Below are 16,753 nucleotides of genomic sequence, written 5' to 3'. Positions count from 1 at the left end.
AGGGCTGTTGTGAGAATTAGATACAAGTAAAGCACTTGGCATACTGAATGTTCACTAAACAGTAGTTATTATTATTGTGCAAAGACTGCAACATTTTAACTTAACGCTGCCAAAAATATTATTTTGCAAACCACCTTAACTCATGATTACTTACTTCACGACTAAAATGGATGTGAAGAAGTCATCTGAGAATCACAATATATATGTAGATTTAGGCAAATCTACAATACATTATTATGAATATTAATGATAATAGAAAAAGAAATACAAAGTTGCCATCATGGTGACCCTCCAAAATAGTGAATTATTAGCTGTAAACATCTGCTGCCATGACGAACTAGTCACATTAAATAAGAGAGACAGACTTATGAAGTCTGGAATTGATTTATGTCTTATAAGTATTTACCATATATATGTGCATTTTATAGTATGCATTTTTTCATTATTGGAAGGAGAATGAATTATTTTCTAATCATAGCTTTTATGATGTTTCTCCTCTCCCTTTTTAAAATAGAAAGGCTATCATGTTTTATTCAAAGTAAAACAATTTATCAACTGAGTGCCAATTCTGCATGGGCAGAAAATGAGATAAGCTCCAAAATTCTGAAACACTTTGGCAAAAATGTGTCTGATGACTTTTTTGTTTTAACATTGTCTTTAAACCTACAAAGGTCTTTTACCTGAGCTTTGCTTTCACTTAATCTTCCTTATGAGGAGATTCAGCAAAATCTGGTTTATGGATTTGTAAAGATGTTTGCTGAGAGGGAAGTCTGGAGCGAGCCCTTTTAATGAGGCACTTAGGGAACTATACTAACTCCTTCAAGCTGAGGATACTATTTAGTGGCCTCCAGCAATAACACTTATCAGCAGTACTTTTGCACATAAAGCCCAATCAAGCTAGGAGTTCCAAATAGTCCCCTAGTGGCCTAACTTTATAGAAGGTAGTGACTAATGCCCTGGAGACAACCTGGCTTTGTATTCAAAACAATTACCCCCATAAACAGAGCTTCCTATTAACACAAATATTTCAGTCTGAGCACCATACCTTCTGGGAGTTCTTTATTTCTGGAAAGAAATTAAGAGCACATTTTCAACTTCATTTTGTCATCTTCACATTAAAAAGAGAAGAATCTATAAGAAATTTAAAATGTGGAGAGAAATCATTATTTTGATCCTTCTTGGGCTGAGTACCTCAGCATTTAGGGGAGATACACAATTCAATTGTGAATTAAAGCACCTTGGGAAACCACAGCTCAGTAACCTTGACTTCTTATCTGTTTTCTTTAATTATTTGTATGAAAAGAGATGAAACCATAGGGTACATGCACTGTGTCTGGTTTCAATTGTGTGCAGCTATAAAAAGTCAATACTTCCTATGAGCATTATCAGACAAAACAAAGTATCTGAGACAATTATTTTATTAACTTGGAAAAATATAAACCACAACTGAACATTTCTGCAACTTTTGGCAAAACTAATGAACATTGGACTTTCTTCTGTGTGCTGTTTTTAAGCCATATGTGGTTTTAAGGCAATTTTAGGTCAGCATTAGTTTAGGCTAAATTCCTGTGTCTTTTTTGCCTTTTATTAAAGAGTTAAGGAGACATAGACTTAACAATCTATCTGAATTATGGTATAAAAATCTTTCATGTGATCGTGATTTGCGTAACTAAACATAGTAGTTTTCATGAAAGAATATGGTATGACCTTCTTAGATTTCATTTACAAAAAAGAAGAAATTCTGTTTTTATCACTAGTGTTTATTAATTCATTAAAGACTTGCTGCTTTCGCAACATCAGCACTGAATTTTGTTTAAGCTTGTATTTTTATTCTTATGGATGTTACAGGCTATTTAGAGTAAAATATAGACTTATGGTAATCTGTTATGTATGCAATAATGTGTAAACCTATTTTTAATGTCCATTGGCCAAGTCTGTATTTCAGGCATGAATATGAATTTTTGTCAAGGACAGTGCATAATACATAATAAAAACTTGCCTCCTCATACGGACCTGAATATGCAGATGAAGTTTTATGCCTGTCTCTTCCCTGTGTACCACTCACATAATTTGATCTGGTTAAGGTATTTTTTTCTAATTTGCCCCCGGAATGGCTATTTCACATCATGACTGTATGATTCTTCACCTTTGGCGCACAGCAGACTCCGCAGTGAAACCACCCAGGACACCCTGAGTCAGAATGAGCATGTGGAGAAACCCAACCATCTATATTTTTAAAAGCACCAGCAGCTGTTTTTGATATGCACTCCTGGTTGAAAGCAACTGTCAGGACTATCAATTTATTGGCATAGGTTTGAGATCTCAAAAATTACCTCTTTTATAGATCCTAAAACTTATGAGAGATAAAGAGAAAAGGATTGAAATAAATAGGAACAGAGGAAAGTTGAAGGAGACAGTTTCTCTTTAGCATTAGGAAGCAGAAGTAAGAATAAGAAAGTAGTCTACACTTTGTTTTATGCCATCGATTCACCCAATTGCAACCTGTTTGTTTTCATTTCTTATTCAGTAATCAGCTTCTTGGACTAAAATGATGGTACTTATTTGTATAAACCAACACTAAACATAAGAATACATTAGTTCCTATCATCTAAAGTCTTTTGGCCCAGCCCGTGTGGCTCAGTAATTGAGCGTCGGCCCATACACCAAGAGGTCGCTGGTTCGATTCCAGGTCAGGGCACATGCCCAAGTTGTGGGCCAAATCTCCAGTGAGGGACATGCAGGAGGCAGGCAATCAATGTTCTCTCTCATCGATGTTTTTTTCTCTCTCCCTCTCCTTTCCTCTCTCTCTAAAATCAATAAAGGAAAAAAAATTTTAATAAGGCGTTTTATATATCCCCTTATTAATTTTTAGGCTAAGACAAGACTCTTGATTATTATTTTTGTTCCCTTTCTCATACAAAGTAGAAAGGAACCTGCTTACCCTCAAATAGATCACAGTCTTTTGGGGGTGGGAGAGAGGCAAATAAACAGAAAATTACTATGTATTGAGATATATCCTCTAACTATACCAACAACAACTAGAATTTTGTTAAGTCCTTCTTGTGTATCAACACTGAGCTAAATGCTTTAGGTATAGTATCTCATTTCCTTCTCTACATGGACACAACCTTTTCATCTGTGTTTTGCAGAAGGAAACTGAGGCTCAGAAATAATGTCAGACAGTTCAAAGCAAATACATGGCAGAAAGACTTCCAATTAGAACAGAGACAGGGAGTAGAAGTTATTTAATCAAGGCCAAACCTTTGCCGCTAGGCATCAGATTCATAGCCCGCCTGATAAATTATCCAATAGACAGTTTATTAATGTGGGAACCCATTTCCCCTTCTTTCATGTATTTTTCATCTTTATGATGAAACCGTTGTTTCTGCATCACTGCACTTTTAGCTATTAGAAGGTTTCCTCCCTGCCCTATCTCTCTAATAGCCATTTTGATTCATTGTAGCCCAACATTCTGATCCCACAATAGAACACGTGTAGAGTTTTTCAGGAAGGTGCATGAAACAGAATTTTGGTTTCTCAAACCAAATGCTGTTGCTTACTTTTCAGTTGCATCTTTCCCTGTTTTCAGAGAGAAAAGAGCAAACCGTTTAGGAAGGGATGTTTATCTCACTTAGAGGGAGGTACAAGCCTGCATGCCAAATGGGGATGGAGACTTGTAGCAAAGATACTAATGCTCATCCGTTTCCGAGGCTTGCTGGAGATCTCTGCACATTTCCCTGAGGACACTGGACAGTTTTATCCATGCAACGCTTTCAACAGCATGGAAATATGTGACCCAAAACTTAACACTTCATCATTCCCAGCCTCCTTGTTCACATTTAGTACAATTACCGAATCCCTTCTGACTACGCGGAAGAGGGAATTGTCAAGTGACTGGAGGGAGAGTTTTGACATATCTGAGCTGAGAAGAAATGCAAGGAAAATCCCAGCAGTCGTCTTTTTCTTCCCAGTGGCTGGTGCAACTGAGAATGTGCTAATTCTTTGACTTCAGTCCTCTGTAACTTTCTCTTTTTCTTATTCATTGGAGAAGGTAAGCCTTGCTCTTCTCCCTGGTAGGTGGCACCAACCGCCAGAGGCATGTGTAACATTGTTAGCACACCCTAACTTGCTGCAATATTTCCTGCCACTGTGGAACTTTTGCCAAGTGTGACTTGTGCATCTTAGGAACAGAGAAAGGAGCCACTGGAATGCTGACTTCAATGGGTCCTATATCTTTACTCTGAGCCTCAGGTAGATGGTCTTCAGGGGAGCATATACCCAGTGCATTCTGTATGAAGGGTGTTCAGTTAATGAACATCGAAGTTAAATTGGTGAATGACTTTAAAAGTGTGCCTACACATAATAATACATTTTATTTTAACTTTAGTTTTAAAAATATGCATTCACTTATTCGTGTTTTAAACTGTAAGGCCAAACCCTGAAATTCTGGGTAAGTGGTTCTCTCATAAACTTTTCCATAATGAACTACATCAATTTTCTAGCTTCTGTTTTTTTTGTGTGTTTTTTTAAACTACAGCAAGTAAGACATATGCAAAGCAATTAAAAATCCTCTAATGTTTTATTTTTCCCAGTCTTTTAGAGTTGTTGCAAGATACATAATGCAAAAACAATTTTTTTAGTGATTTGGTTCTATTAAGCAAACCTAAATATTTCAATTAGGTTCTATTTTAAAAAATGAAAAACTTACTTCACACACTAATAGCATATTTACATAACATTATAAATCTTACCACTGCAATAACAGATCAGGCAGAAGCAGATTTGGGACCAAGCACAACTGGCAGAGACAGTGGTGCACACATACGCTTAATGCTGTGCATATACTCTGGGCGTCAATGTATTTTAAAGAAGGAATGGAAAATACTGACTCATGTATTAAGTGGGATATAGGAGAACGCAGTTAAGAATGCTTCTACTGTAGTTATAATTCTATATAGTTGATAGACATTAAATTTGAAAGGAAGTAAAGGTTTTTCAAATTCTATCATTTGTGTTGAGAAAATACGGATTGATATTTTACTACTACTATCATACTTCTTTTTTTGTAAATATGTTTTTATTGATTTTTTTTAAAGAGAGAGGAAGGGAGAGAGAGATAGAAACATTGATGTGAGAGAGAAACATCGATTGGCTGCCTCCTGCATGCCCCCTACTGCGGATCAAGCCAGCAACCTGGGCATGTGTGCTGACTGGGAGCCACACTGGCTGGGCTATCCTTCTTAATATAGATAAAAATAAAACCTGTATTAATAAATATTAATAAGAATTTGTTTCTTTCTGAAGCAGAGTATATCCTGTTATTACTGGAGGTGTGTCTTCTAAATAAGAAAGTACACAAGACAGATTGGGAGCTTATTCAGATGCAGATTCATGGAGCTGGCTCTCAGATACTTTAATTCAATGTGGAGCCAGGAAGTTTTGTTTTCCACCAGAGCTCCAGTGATTATGATTCAATTGGGCACTTCAACACTTTCCTGGAATTCAACCAAATTACCTACAACAAGAATCATGTTTTAAGATTACTTCTCTGAATGTCTTTAGAAATTGCTATAGTATTTTTCTTCTCCCATTCCTTCTTTCCTTCCTTTCCTCCTTCTGTTTCCTTCCTTCCCTCCTTCTTTCCTTTCCTCCTTCTGTTTCCTTCCTTCCTTCCTTCCCTCCTTCTTTCCTTTCCTCCTTCTGTTTCCTTCCTTCCTTCCTTCCTTCCCTCCTTCTTTCCTTTCCTCCTTCCTTCCTTCCTTCTTTCCTTTCCTCCTTCTGTTTCCTTCCTTCCTTCCTTCCTTCCTTCCTTCCTTCCTTCCTTCCTCCCTCCCTCCCTCCCTCCCTCCCTCCCTCCCTCCCTCCCTCCCTCCTTCCTTCCTTCCTTCCTTCCTTCCTTCCTTCCCTCCTTCTTTCCCTTCCTCCTTCTGTTTCCTTCCTTCCTTCCTTCCTTCCTTCCTTCCTTCCTTCCTTCCTTCCTTCCTTCCTTCCTTTCCTCCTTCTGTTTCCTTCCTTCTGTTTCCTTCCTTCCTTCTGTTTCCTTCCTTCCTTCCTTCCTTCCTTCCTTCCTTCCTTCCTTCCTTCCTTCCTTCCTTCCTTCCTCCCTTCCTTCCTTCCTTCCCTCCTTCTTTCCTTTCCTCCTTCTGTTTCCTTCCTTCCTTCCTTCCTTCCTTCCTTCCTTCCTTCCTTCCTTCCTTCCTTCCTTCCTTCCTTCCTTCCTTCCTTCCTTTTTCTTTGAATTTCAATAAAACATATGGAACGCTCAGGATATGTCAATATTCTATTAGCCTTTGAGGATTCACAAATACAACACTTCTGTCCTCAAGGAGTTCATAGCCTGGTCAGAAGACAAACATATAGATCAAGAATTATGTTGCACTTCAAGCATTACCAAGGAATACTTTCTGAGGCGGTTGTGGATACACAAAGTCTAGAATGCCAGCAGTTGGCATTCTTTTGAGGACTACTTTTATTTTCCCCACAAAGAAACTATTTTGAACACTTAGCAACCACGACTGTGGTTGTCCTGAAGGAAACAATAGAAGTATATTGAGATGCAGGTGCAGAGCAGCTGAATCTCACTAGCTCCTCACTTGCTCCTACGTTCAGCTTCTGCCTCAAATCCAAACTCATGCCAGTGAATGATTCCAGTGCTGGATTTACAGATCTGCCAATTGCTATTTAAAAACAAGAATGTTATGAACATAGGTGTGCATGTATTTTTTCCAATTAGTGTTTTGGATTTCTTTGGATAAATGTCCAAAAATGGAATTGCTAGGTTATATGGTAGTTTTACAAAGGTTATACACTGTTTCCCATAATGGCTACACCAAGATATAATCCCATAACAGTGCACAAATGTTCCCTTTTCTCCACATTTGCACCAATACTTGTTTGTTGACTCATTGATGATAGCCATTCTGACAGGTATAAGGTGATAACTCTTCGTGGTTTTAATTTGCATTTCCTTAATGATTCGTGATGTGGAGCATTTTTTCATATGTCTATTGACTACCTGTAAGTCCTCTTTGGAGACATGTCTGTCTATTCAGGTCCTCAGCTCATTTTTAAAAAAATATGTTTTTACTGATTTTTTAGAGAGAGAGGAAAGGTGAAAGAGAGAAACATCAATGCAAGAGAGAAACATTGATCAGCTGTCTCCTGTATGCCCTGTACTAGGGATCGAGCCTGAAACCCAAGCATGTGCCCTGACTAGGAATCAAACCAGGACCTCTCAGGCAAGGGATGACACTCAATCCACTGAGCCACAATGGCCGGGCCTTGGCTCATTTTTTTTTTCTTTATTAATTTTAGAGAGACAGGAAGGGAAAGGGAGAGAGTGGTAGAAACACCAATGAGAAAGAACATCGATTGGCTGCCTCCTGCATGCCCCCCACTGAGGATGAGGCCCACAACCTGGGCATGTGCCCTGACCGGGAATCGAACCAGCAACCTCTTGGTGCATGGGTTGATGCTTAACCACTGAATCACAGTGGCTGGACCTGGCTTATTTTAAAATCAGATTGTTATTTTGATATTAAATTGTGTAAGTTCCTTGTATATTTTGGATATTAACCCCCCTATTGAAAGTATCATTGGCAAATATTCTTCTGAAATAAGTCAAACATAGACAGACAAATAACATGCATTCACTTATGTGTGGAATCTGAAAAGTAAAATGAATGAACAAACAAAATAGGAACAAACTCACAGATGCAGTGAATGAATTCATGATAACGGCCAGATGAGAGGGCAGTTGGGGGGATGGGTGCAAAAGGTGAAGGGATTAAGAAGTAAAAATTGCCAGTTATAAAAATAGTCATGGGGATGTAAAGTATAGCATGGGTAATATAGTCAATAATATCATAATAACTATGTATGGTGTCAGATGGATGCTGGAGGTATTGGGGGATCACTTTGTAATGTCTAATCACTATGTTAAACTCCTGAAACTGATATAATATTATATTTCAACTGTAATTAAAATTAAATTTAAAAAATGAGAATGTTATAGATAGAAAAGTCAAGGGTCTAATAATCTGTTTAAGTTATTATCTGAGCATATTTTGATTCCTCAATAATAATGAAAACACAAATAATAATCTTAAATAATTGTCTGATACTACCCTGGTAATTTATTGGAAAATATTTAATTATGTTAAAATATTTTATTAACTAGTATTTTATAAACATTTTCAAAAGTAAGCTATGATAGAGAAGTGTATACTGGTTAAAGATATTAATCAGATTAACCCAAAAACATCTATACAGATGTGAATATAAGGTTTTATTCTAATAAGAATTAGACGTAAGCCTTGATGGAGGGAAACACAGCAGAAAAATATTGAGTCAGTAATTTTAAAAAAGTAGGAAAAAGTGTGAAAGAAAAATCTTTACTTTTAAGAATGTTTAATTACTATTTAGAACATAGTTAAACACCAAACATGAAAAGACTTACTCTCTGAAGTAACAACTGCATCTCTGTCTTCTTTCGCAGGGTTTTGGAAATCCCTCTGGTGAATACTGGCTGGGGAATGAGTTCATTTTTGCCATGACCAGTCAGAGGCAGTACACACTCAGAATCCAGTTAGTGGACTGGGAGGGAAACCAGGCCTATTCGCAGTACGACAGATTCCACATAGGAAACGAAAAGCAGAACTATAGGTAAGTCCTCCTTCCCTGCCGTGCTCCGCGCCCAGCCCACGTAGTAGTTTTAGTGGAAAAGCGTAAAAAAAAGAAATGATGAAAGTCACCTTCAAATTGAAAATCAGGTTGTTTGTCTAGGCCTCTGACAAAGAGATACAAAAAACCCTGTAAAGACTTCTTAAAAGCTTAAAATTTCAGTTTTCACAGACTGATTTTCTTGACGTTGGCTCAAATTTTTGAAGATAGGGAATTAAATCCAGCATAATACTAGTATTGTTGTTACTGTTATAAAGGTTCAGTGGATTCATACATACAAAGCTGATGACAGAGAATTGACTCAAATGCAGTGGTTTGAAATATATACTCCTTTCTAGCAAAAGATTTTCTACTTATACGTTCTTCATTTACCTTTAAGTTATTTTTTCATATTATTTTGAGAGGAGTAAAATTTTATGTTTTTGTGTGATTGGCATAAAAATTATGTGAAGTGCGATTTAGATTTTTGGGGGGTAAATAATGTAAAAGGCAAAAATAAATCCAAATAATGGCATCAATAGACACAGTCCATCATTGCAGATGCAAAAATAGACAATCTATATACTTAATTGTTAGCATCTCTGATTTTTTTTTCAATGAGAAGCTTATATACTAGAAAAACAAAATTGAAAAAAGGCTAAGCAAGTAACGCGATGTGGTACATTTATTTCACAGACACTCACTGTGTTACTTCTGTGTTGCAGGAACTCTGCTTGCCCTAGCAATTTTGCAGTCAGCATCGAGATCACTAGTCTCCCAAACCTCACCCCAGCTTCGTTACTAACTAGATCACTAAACATATGAGAATATGTTTTAGTTACTTTTATGTCCCTACCCATTAATGCAATGTCTGGCACATAGCAGGTCATTGATAATGCTGCGTGCCTCAGTTTAGTAATCAGTAAGTTAGAGTTGCACTGATTTTAAACTCTCAACCTTGTGGCTGTGCTACACTGGTAAGGGAAACACAACCGTGTGTGTTAAAGGGTTGGCTCATTGCTACAAGCAAATGCAGTGAAAGCAACCAGAGCCTTTTGCTTTGTTACCAACTTGTGTGGCCCCCTCCTCATAGTTCAGCTGTTTTCTGCCGCTTATTTGTCTTTTTGAGACATATCATAGACTTTGAATCTACAACATTTTTATGAACACATCTCATTTTATTTTAATGGATTATGTATGGGGTTGGATCCTTGGAGAGATAATAATCATTTTCTTAACAAATAGTGATGATGTCACCACATCAACAGAGGATGAGAAATAGATCTAAAGAGTTCATAGTCTCAGGGGGCAGGGAGGAGTGAGGGTGTACATAACGGCAACTCAAGAAACCAAAGAAGAGACATTTATAAAATGCAATGGAGTGTAAGAAGAAATGTTTCCAAGGAGGTCAATATTTTGAGATTTTTATAACAAGGAAAACCACTGTAAAACATCAGGGGTACTCTTATGTAAATGTTTTGACCTGAAACTTGAAACTATATGAAACTTGGCTAATGTCAGACAGCCTGACAATAGGACTAGCAAATAATTAGTCTAGTCTTTTTCTAGGCTCCTGAAGAATTTTCTTTGGTTCTTTTCCAAAATGTCTCTCAGTTCTTGTGTGTGTGTATGTGTGTGTGCGCGCACATGTGCACACACACTTGGGCTTGCATACGTGTGCTTGTGAGGCTGGAGTGGTATTAAGGGGACAAAGAGTCCTTGGGCAGGTCTAGGAGGACTGTGGGCTCTGAGGAGGATTTAGGGCACATGGTATGAATATCTTTCTTGCAGCTGCATGAGGAAAGAACATGTACCTTCTCTTTGAGTGCCCCATGCTCTCATTGAGCATTTCCTATTCCTTCAACACTGTGATTCTGATCTTTACCCATATAATGCAGTTCTATAAAAAAGATGGAAAGAGTCAAGAACCATATAATTTCACTCATATGTGGGATAGAAAACTGAATGCAACAAATGTACAAATAAGACAAACACATTCATAGACACACAGGGAAAGGGGAGTGGGGGTGGGAGGTAGTAAAGGGTAAAAGGGGTCAGATATATGGTGGGGGAAGGGTTTTGACTTTGGATGGTAAATACACAATGTAATACATACATGATACATTATAGAATTGTATACTAGAAACATGTATTATTTTATTAACAAATGTCACCCCAATAATTTAATGAAATGTGTTTTTTTAAAGTAAGTCTTCCTAGCTAGTGTGAGCATACATTCTGGGGTCCCCATGCTTCTCACTTGAGAGCATTATGAACCTGGAGAATCAGCACTATAAGTCCAGGAGGAATTAACCATTTAATTCTAAACCTCTGGGTTTAATGAAAAGAAAGCTGAGGTTCAGAAATACGTAATATTTTGTCCTAGGAGAGAGAAAGACTCAAATATGGGATGTTTGACTCCTACCTAGTTCGCTGTGGTTTTCACTCTATTTGCTGTTGTAATGAAGTTGGTGGCTCCAGTCCTCTTTCCTGCCAAGACTCAGCAGAAAATAGGTCTGTAATCATCACCTTCTCATGTAATTGAGTATTAAGATTCATGTTGGCATCCAATGGGAAATTGGAACTCATTAAAACACAATGCCTGTCCTGGTGACAGCTCGGTTAAAATAAGCTCACTGAGAAAATCAAACAGAAGCTTGGAAAGGGAAGCTGCATCCTTGTGACTCCCCTCTCCACTGGCATCATCGCTCACTCTGCCCACTGCTGGTGCTGCGGGCCCAGCGGGTCCCGTGGGGCCTGGAGGTGGAACACTCCAGATGTCCAGCCGCCTCTTTCTGCTTCTCCTCCACTCACTGTTCTCGCCCAGTGAGGATGCCTCATTGAGATAAACTATTAAAGTGTTAATACTGACATCTGTATAGTATCTTATAATGTAGGAAAAGGTTTTTGACACTTTATTATTTAATCCTGACAATGACTTTTTGAGGTAGTTATTATTAGGCACATTGTAAAGATGTAGAACTGAGATTTGGGGTCAATTGACCTGCTCAGATTCAACTGAAATCAAAATTCTGGAATTTAGGCTAGGTTTTTGTTTTCTATTTTCACATTTTCTGTATTTTTTCCTCTTTTAAATTAAATTCAGAAGTTCTTTAAGAGTTTTATTTTTTTATTATTCTATCTTAACATAAATTATATTTTAAAAACTCTTCTGATAGCTATAGCCATATGTATAACTCTAATTTGAAAAAAGTCTTTCTCATGCTAGACATATACTGATTAAAAGTAAGTGTTGTGAATGGATAGATAAGCTTACAATGTACTTGTAAGCTTAAATGTACTTGTAATATACATATTTTCCTTTTATCCTCTAAGGAAATTTCAAATGATTTTCTCAGATAGAAAATAAAATCTATAGAACCCAGAGGAATATAAATAAAAAGAAAACAACAATAATGTAAGAGTGTCATGATGAACACATCATGTGAAATAACATGTAATCAAGGTGAAATGATTAAATACTTCCTCTAGAGAGGTAGTATCATCTAGAACCTCATCACCTAACACCAGACTGTTATAGAGCCTGTCTGCCTTCAGTCTCGATGCTCTCAATATATATTCCACACTGTCGTGGGATGTTTTTTCTAAAAGATAGTCTGACTTGGTCTCTGCTCCCTTCATATATTTCAACAATGTTCAAATATCTGCAGGTTAAAATCTGCCATTTAAAACTCTTCATGACCTGGCCACTACCTACTTATTGAGCTGTTGCTATCATACTGTCCCCATTACCTCCCCCAACCAGATGCTCCTTCATTATGATTATGTTTCAGTAATTACCTGCAATTTCCTTATACCTTTCATGCCTTTGTTTATGCTATATCCTTACTCTATATACATAAACCCAGCTTTGGATATATCTTCTAAATCTGTAAGATCCTCCTTAATCCAGGAAGTCTTCCCTGATACCTAAAGTAGATACTGTGATGCTCCAACCCCCTGTCTCTCTTCAGAACTGAAGCTCTCCTCCCACCTGCTGGGTTGCTGGTAACAGCGTATAGTCAAGGCCCCTGCTTGGGCATTGCCTATGGCTGAAGAAAGTCACATCACCCAAAGTCACTGCTTCTTCTTGCAGAGAGATTACACTCAATGATTGGTCAATATAGGAGTATTGGGGGCATATCTAATGGGCCATCCAAGGTCCAGAATTGCATTTGTGATTAGCTGAGGTCTTCACTGTGACTGCGTGAGAGCCCAGCTTCTCCCTGGGCTCAGCCCTGCTTTCTTCACATTGCCACCGGGATGCATCCTACGAGCTCTCCCCTGTAAGTCTCCCTACTCTGATCTGCCAGAGAAATGCACCACCCTCACTCTCAGGCTAATTGGGGTGCTCTGTGTTCTCAAATAGTCACTATTCAGTGTCCGCATTCTATTATAAGCTCATTAACAAGTGTTCGGTTTTTATCTTTAAATAACTGTGTGTGTGTGTGTCCTTTTACACTACGTCAAAACTTCTAGAGGTTAAGAAACATTTTTATCAAAGTTTAAGATATATAACTAAATTAGCCTAATTATTGATTGACAGTTAATAGCTAAATTTTTGGTGACTATGTATTATGCACCAGACACATTGTTTCACATGAGAAAACTAAGACATTGTATTTTGCTCAACATCACAGGCACTAATATGAATAGAAGTCAAGATCTGAGCTTTGATCTCATAACTTCACCATATTTATTATCCTTTAATAAAGGAAAATCCATTATTTAATTTCTAGAATTCAAAACACTCAAAGCACATATTCTTTTTTTTTTTTTTTTAAACCTCACCCGAGGATATTTTTCCATTTTTTGTACAGATAGAGTGGGAGGGAGAGAGAAGAAGGGAGAGAGAGAGAGAAACATCGATGTGAAAGGGACACATCAAGTGGCTGCCACCTGCACGACCAACCAGGGCCGGGGACAAACTGCAACTGAAGTACGTGCCCTTAGCGGGAACCGAACCCGGGTCTCTCCGGACCGCAGGCCGACGCTTTAACCACTGAGCCAAACTGGCCAGGGCTCAAAGCACATATTCTAAGAGATAAAATGTTTCTTCTAATCCCATTTCTGTCTTTAATAATGTGAATATTTATAAACACATTATCTCATCTCTCTGGTTCTTAATTTTCTGTCCTATAAATTAAAGTATTTGTAAAGCTTCTTGCAGCTCAGAAATTATTTTCTAGAATAGAATTACCTTTATGTACACACTTCTTTTTTATTTTATAGCCCTTCAATTCTTTGATACATGATTAAATTTTGATCTCTCTAATAAATACTTCAGTAAGAACTTCCATCATCTTAGGTGGTTGGAGCATCGCCCCTACACAGAAAGGTCGCAGATTAGATTCCCGGTCAGGACACATACCCAGGTTGTGGGTTCAATCCCCAGACCAGCCATGTACGGGAGCCATCTGATCAATGTTTTTCTCTCCTCTCTCTCTCTCTCTCTCTCTCTCTCCCCCTTTCCCTACTCTCTGTCCCCCTTTCTCCCCCTCCCTCCCTTCTTCTCTTTCTAAAAATCAATGAAAACATATACTTGGGTGAGGATTAAAACAAAACAAATATATCCACCACTACCAAAGTAAGTGCTTAAAAAAGTAGCACATAGTTTGTCAGGTTGAAAAAATGTATGATCTACTAGAAAGAGCTCTGGAATAGAATATTTGGAAGCTACTACATGGTGAGGTCTGGTTTTGCTGTCTATAAAACCAGCTTCGTTGTATCAGTGTTGAGTCAGGGAAACAGAGACATGATGATTGTTATGAAAATCAGGGATTCATTCTACAAACTTAAATTTACACAAATGTGAGATGAGCTGGAGAAGTGAAGGTCTGGAAGGTTCTGGTAGAGAAATCACAGAAAGGGTTACTAACACGTGGTTAAGAGCTGGCACGGTGGTGGACAGTGGACAACCAAGGGTTAACAGGGAAATCACAGACATCCCGCATGTCCAGCCTCCAGAGTGGGACCAGAAAGGGGAGAGCTAAGGAAAGCTGTTGCTTCAGCAGAGCTGTGTTATCTGTGGTCGTGCAGTTTAAACCTCTGGTGGTGGGTCTGGGGGAGGCAAGTGGGAGGGAGAATAGAAGAGGACCAGCTGGGAACTAACTGTCGGGCACCTTGCCCTTGAACATCGCCGTACCTGAAGAAGGCCTGAGGGTCAGCTGCTGCTTCACTTCCACCATCAAAACCTCACAAGCCCTTTTTTAGCCAACTCTAACTTGGAACCATGTGAGGAGGAAGATTCCAAGAAGCCTAGTCCCCAGGTTAACCAAGGGGACAATAGCGTAACCTAGCTCTACCTTAAGCAAATCACCTATTACTTTTATACCTCTCTCTCTTTTTTTAATCTTTAAGTAGGAAAATTATTCTTTCTCCTGTCATCTGCACCACTCTGTTACAGGGACTCAAGCAGAAAGTGTATGCAAACACATTTTGTATTGGACAAACTAAAATCCCATGCAACTATGAAATATATTTAGATATTTATAATTAATTTTTATTAACCCAAGACATTTATAATTGATTCAATACAAATTTTTAACTATATATCTATACTAAAATCCACCCCCACACTGTCCCCAAAATAAATTTCCTGATCTATGTATATATTGGGTTCAGGACCCTGTCTAGATACACTCATTGCATCTGTGGTCTCTTTAGTCACTTTTTACCTGGAGCAGTTGGTCACACACCCACAAATACTGTTTTTGAAGAAACCAGGTTAGTTTCCTCAGAAATGTTTCTTTCTGGATTTATCTGATTATTTCTTTGTGATGAGATTCAAATTAGATTTTTTTTATAAGAATGCTATATAATTGATGCATGCTTTCTATTTTATCAAATCCAAAGGCACAAAAGTCAATGTGTCCCGTTATTAGTTGTGCTAAGTTTTATTCACTTGTTAAGGTTTTGCTTTTTTCTTTTTGCAATGGGATATGTAGTCCCTTAAAGAAAATTCTTACAAAATACATATAAATATATAAAATATATATAAATGTAAAACACATAAAGCTGATCCACTTTGGTTGAAGTGGCTATGGGCCTAATACAATATCCCTTTGTGCCTTCCCTTGCTAGTGCCTCTGATATTTGTAGAGCATTGTCTAAAAACCAATGAATCATGTACTTATAACTAAAAATGTAAAGATGCACCAATTAGAAATAAATTTAGTTATACTATTTTCCAGTAGAAAAAGAAAAAGAAAAGAATATAAAAAAATGTGCAGCCTCATTAGAAAGGCACAGATTTACTGAATGTATTTTATTAAAGTTATTTTTGCATGTTAATTTTTTCACATCTTGGTTACATTTTTTTCCCTATAGTTAATTCCTTTATATATTTATTGTATTAACTTGATTAGTACATTCTTTATCATGAGTAGTATAATGATAGGCTTAAAGAGATCCCCTCCTTTGGACCAATAGAAAATTTTTATTAGCAAAATCTGAATGATAATGTTTAACCATTTATAATGAACATCTTAGAATTATAATCTTCCCAAAGCATTTATGCATAATTTTGAAATACTTCTTATATTTTATCTCTATAGTATTTGTTGGGATACCTTCAGGTTAGAACTGACCGTGGCTGTTAAAACCTTGTTCTGAAAGAGATTCCAAATGAAGAGATTAATAGAATGTTTGAAACAAAAATGCCAATAAAAGAAAAAGGAAAAAAAAACTTGAAAATAATTTGGCCATTAAATTTTTTTGTACCAAGTTTATTTTGGGCCAAGATCTTTCTTGGGAAGATTGGTGTAGTGAGTAAAGCATTGTATTGGGAATCAAGAGACACGGACGTTAGACTTGGATATGTAGATACTTTTCTGAATGACCTTCAACAAGTTATTTCACTTTTCCAAGTCTCAAGTCTCAGAAGTGAAAGGAGGACGTAAGGATGCAGTCTTTCCAATTACAGAACCCTTTTTTTAAAAAAGAAATTAAAGTACTACCATACCATGTATGTATTTCAAGGACAAAACAAATTAGTGTGGATTGAAAAGAATTCTCTGGAGCCTTTCATGTAAATTTAAACCGTGCATTTTTATAGGTATTGCAAAACTTGTTTCACTCTCTTTAGTGAAAT

General features: G+C 37.3%; 1 protein-coding gene across 3 annotated transcripts in view; it reads left to right on the top strand.

The window, feature by feature from the left end:
• ANGPT1 (angiopoietin 1) overlaps positions 1-16,753 on the top strand; it is a 264,363-nt gene that overhangs the window by 201,243 nt on the left and 46,367 nt on the right. For all 3 annotated transcript variants that reach the window (XM_036263928.1, XM_036263927.1, XM_036263929.1), the window contains exon 7: positions 8,498-8,664. In XM_036263928.1, coding sequence (XP_036119821.1) covers positions 8,498-8,664 — 167 coding nt within the window. The remainder of the gene's footprint in view (positions 1-8,497; positions 8,665-16,753) is intronic.

This window comes from Molossus molossus, unplaced genomic scaffold, assembly GCF_014108415.1.
Source record: "Molossus molossus isolate mMolMol1 unplaced genomic scaffold, mMolMol1.p scaffold_m16_p_16, whole genome shotgun sequence".
Classification (NCBI taxonomy): domain Eukaryota; kingdom Metazoa; phylum Chordata; class Mammalia; order Chiroptera; family Molossidae; genus Molossus; species Molossus molossus.
The sequence above is the reverse complement of the archived record's forward strand: the minus strand, read 5'-3'. Positions and strand labels throughout refer to the sequence as shown.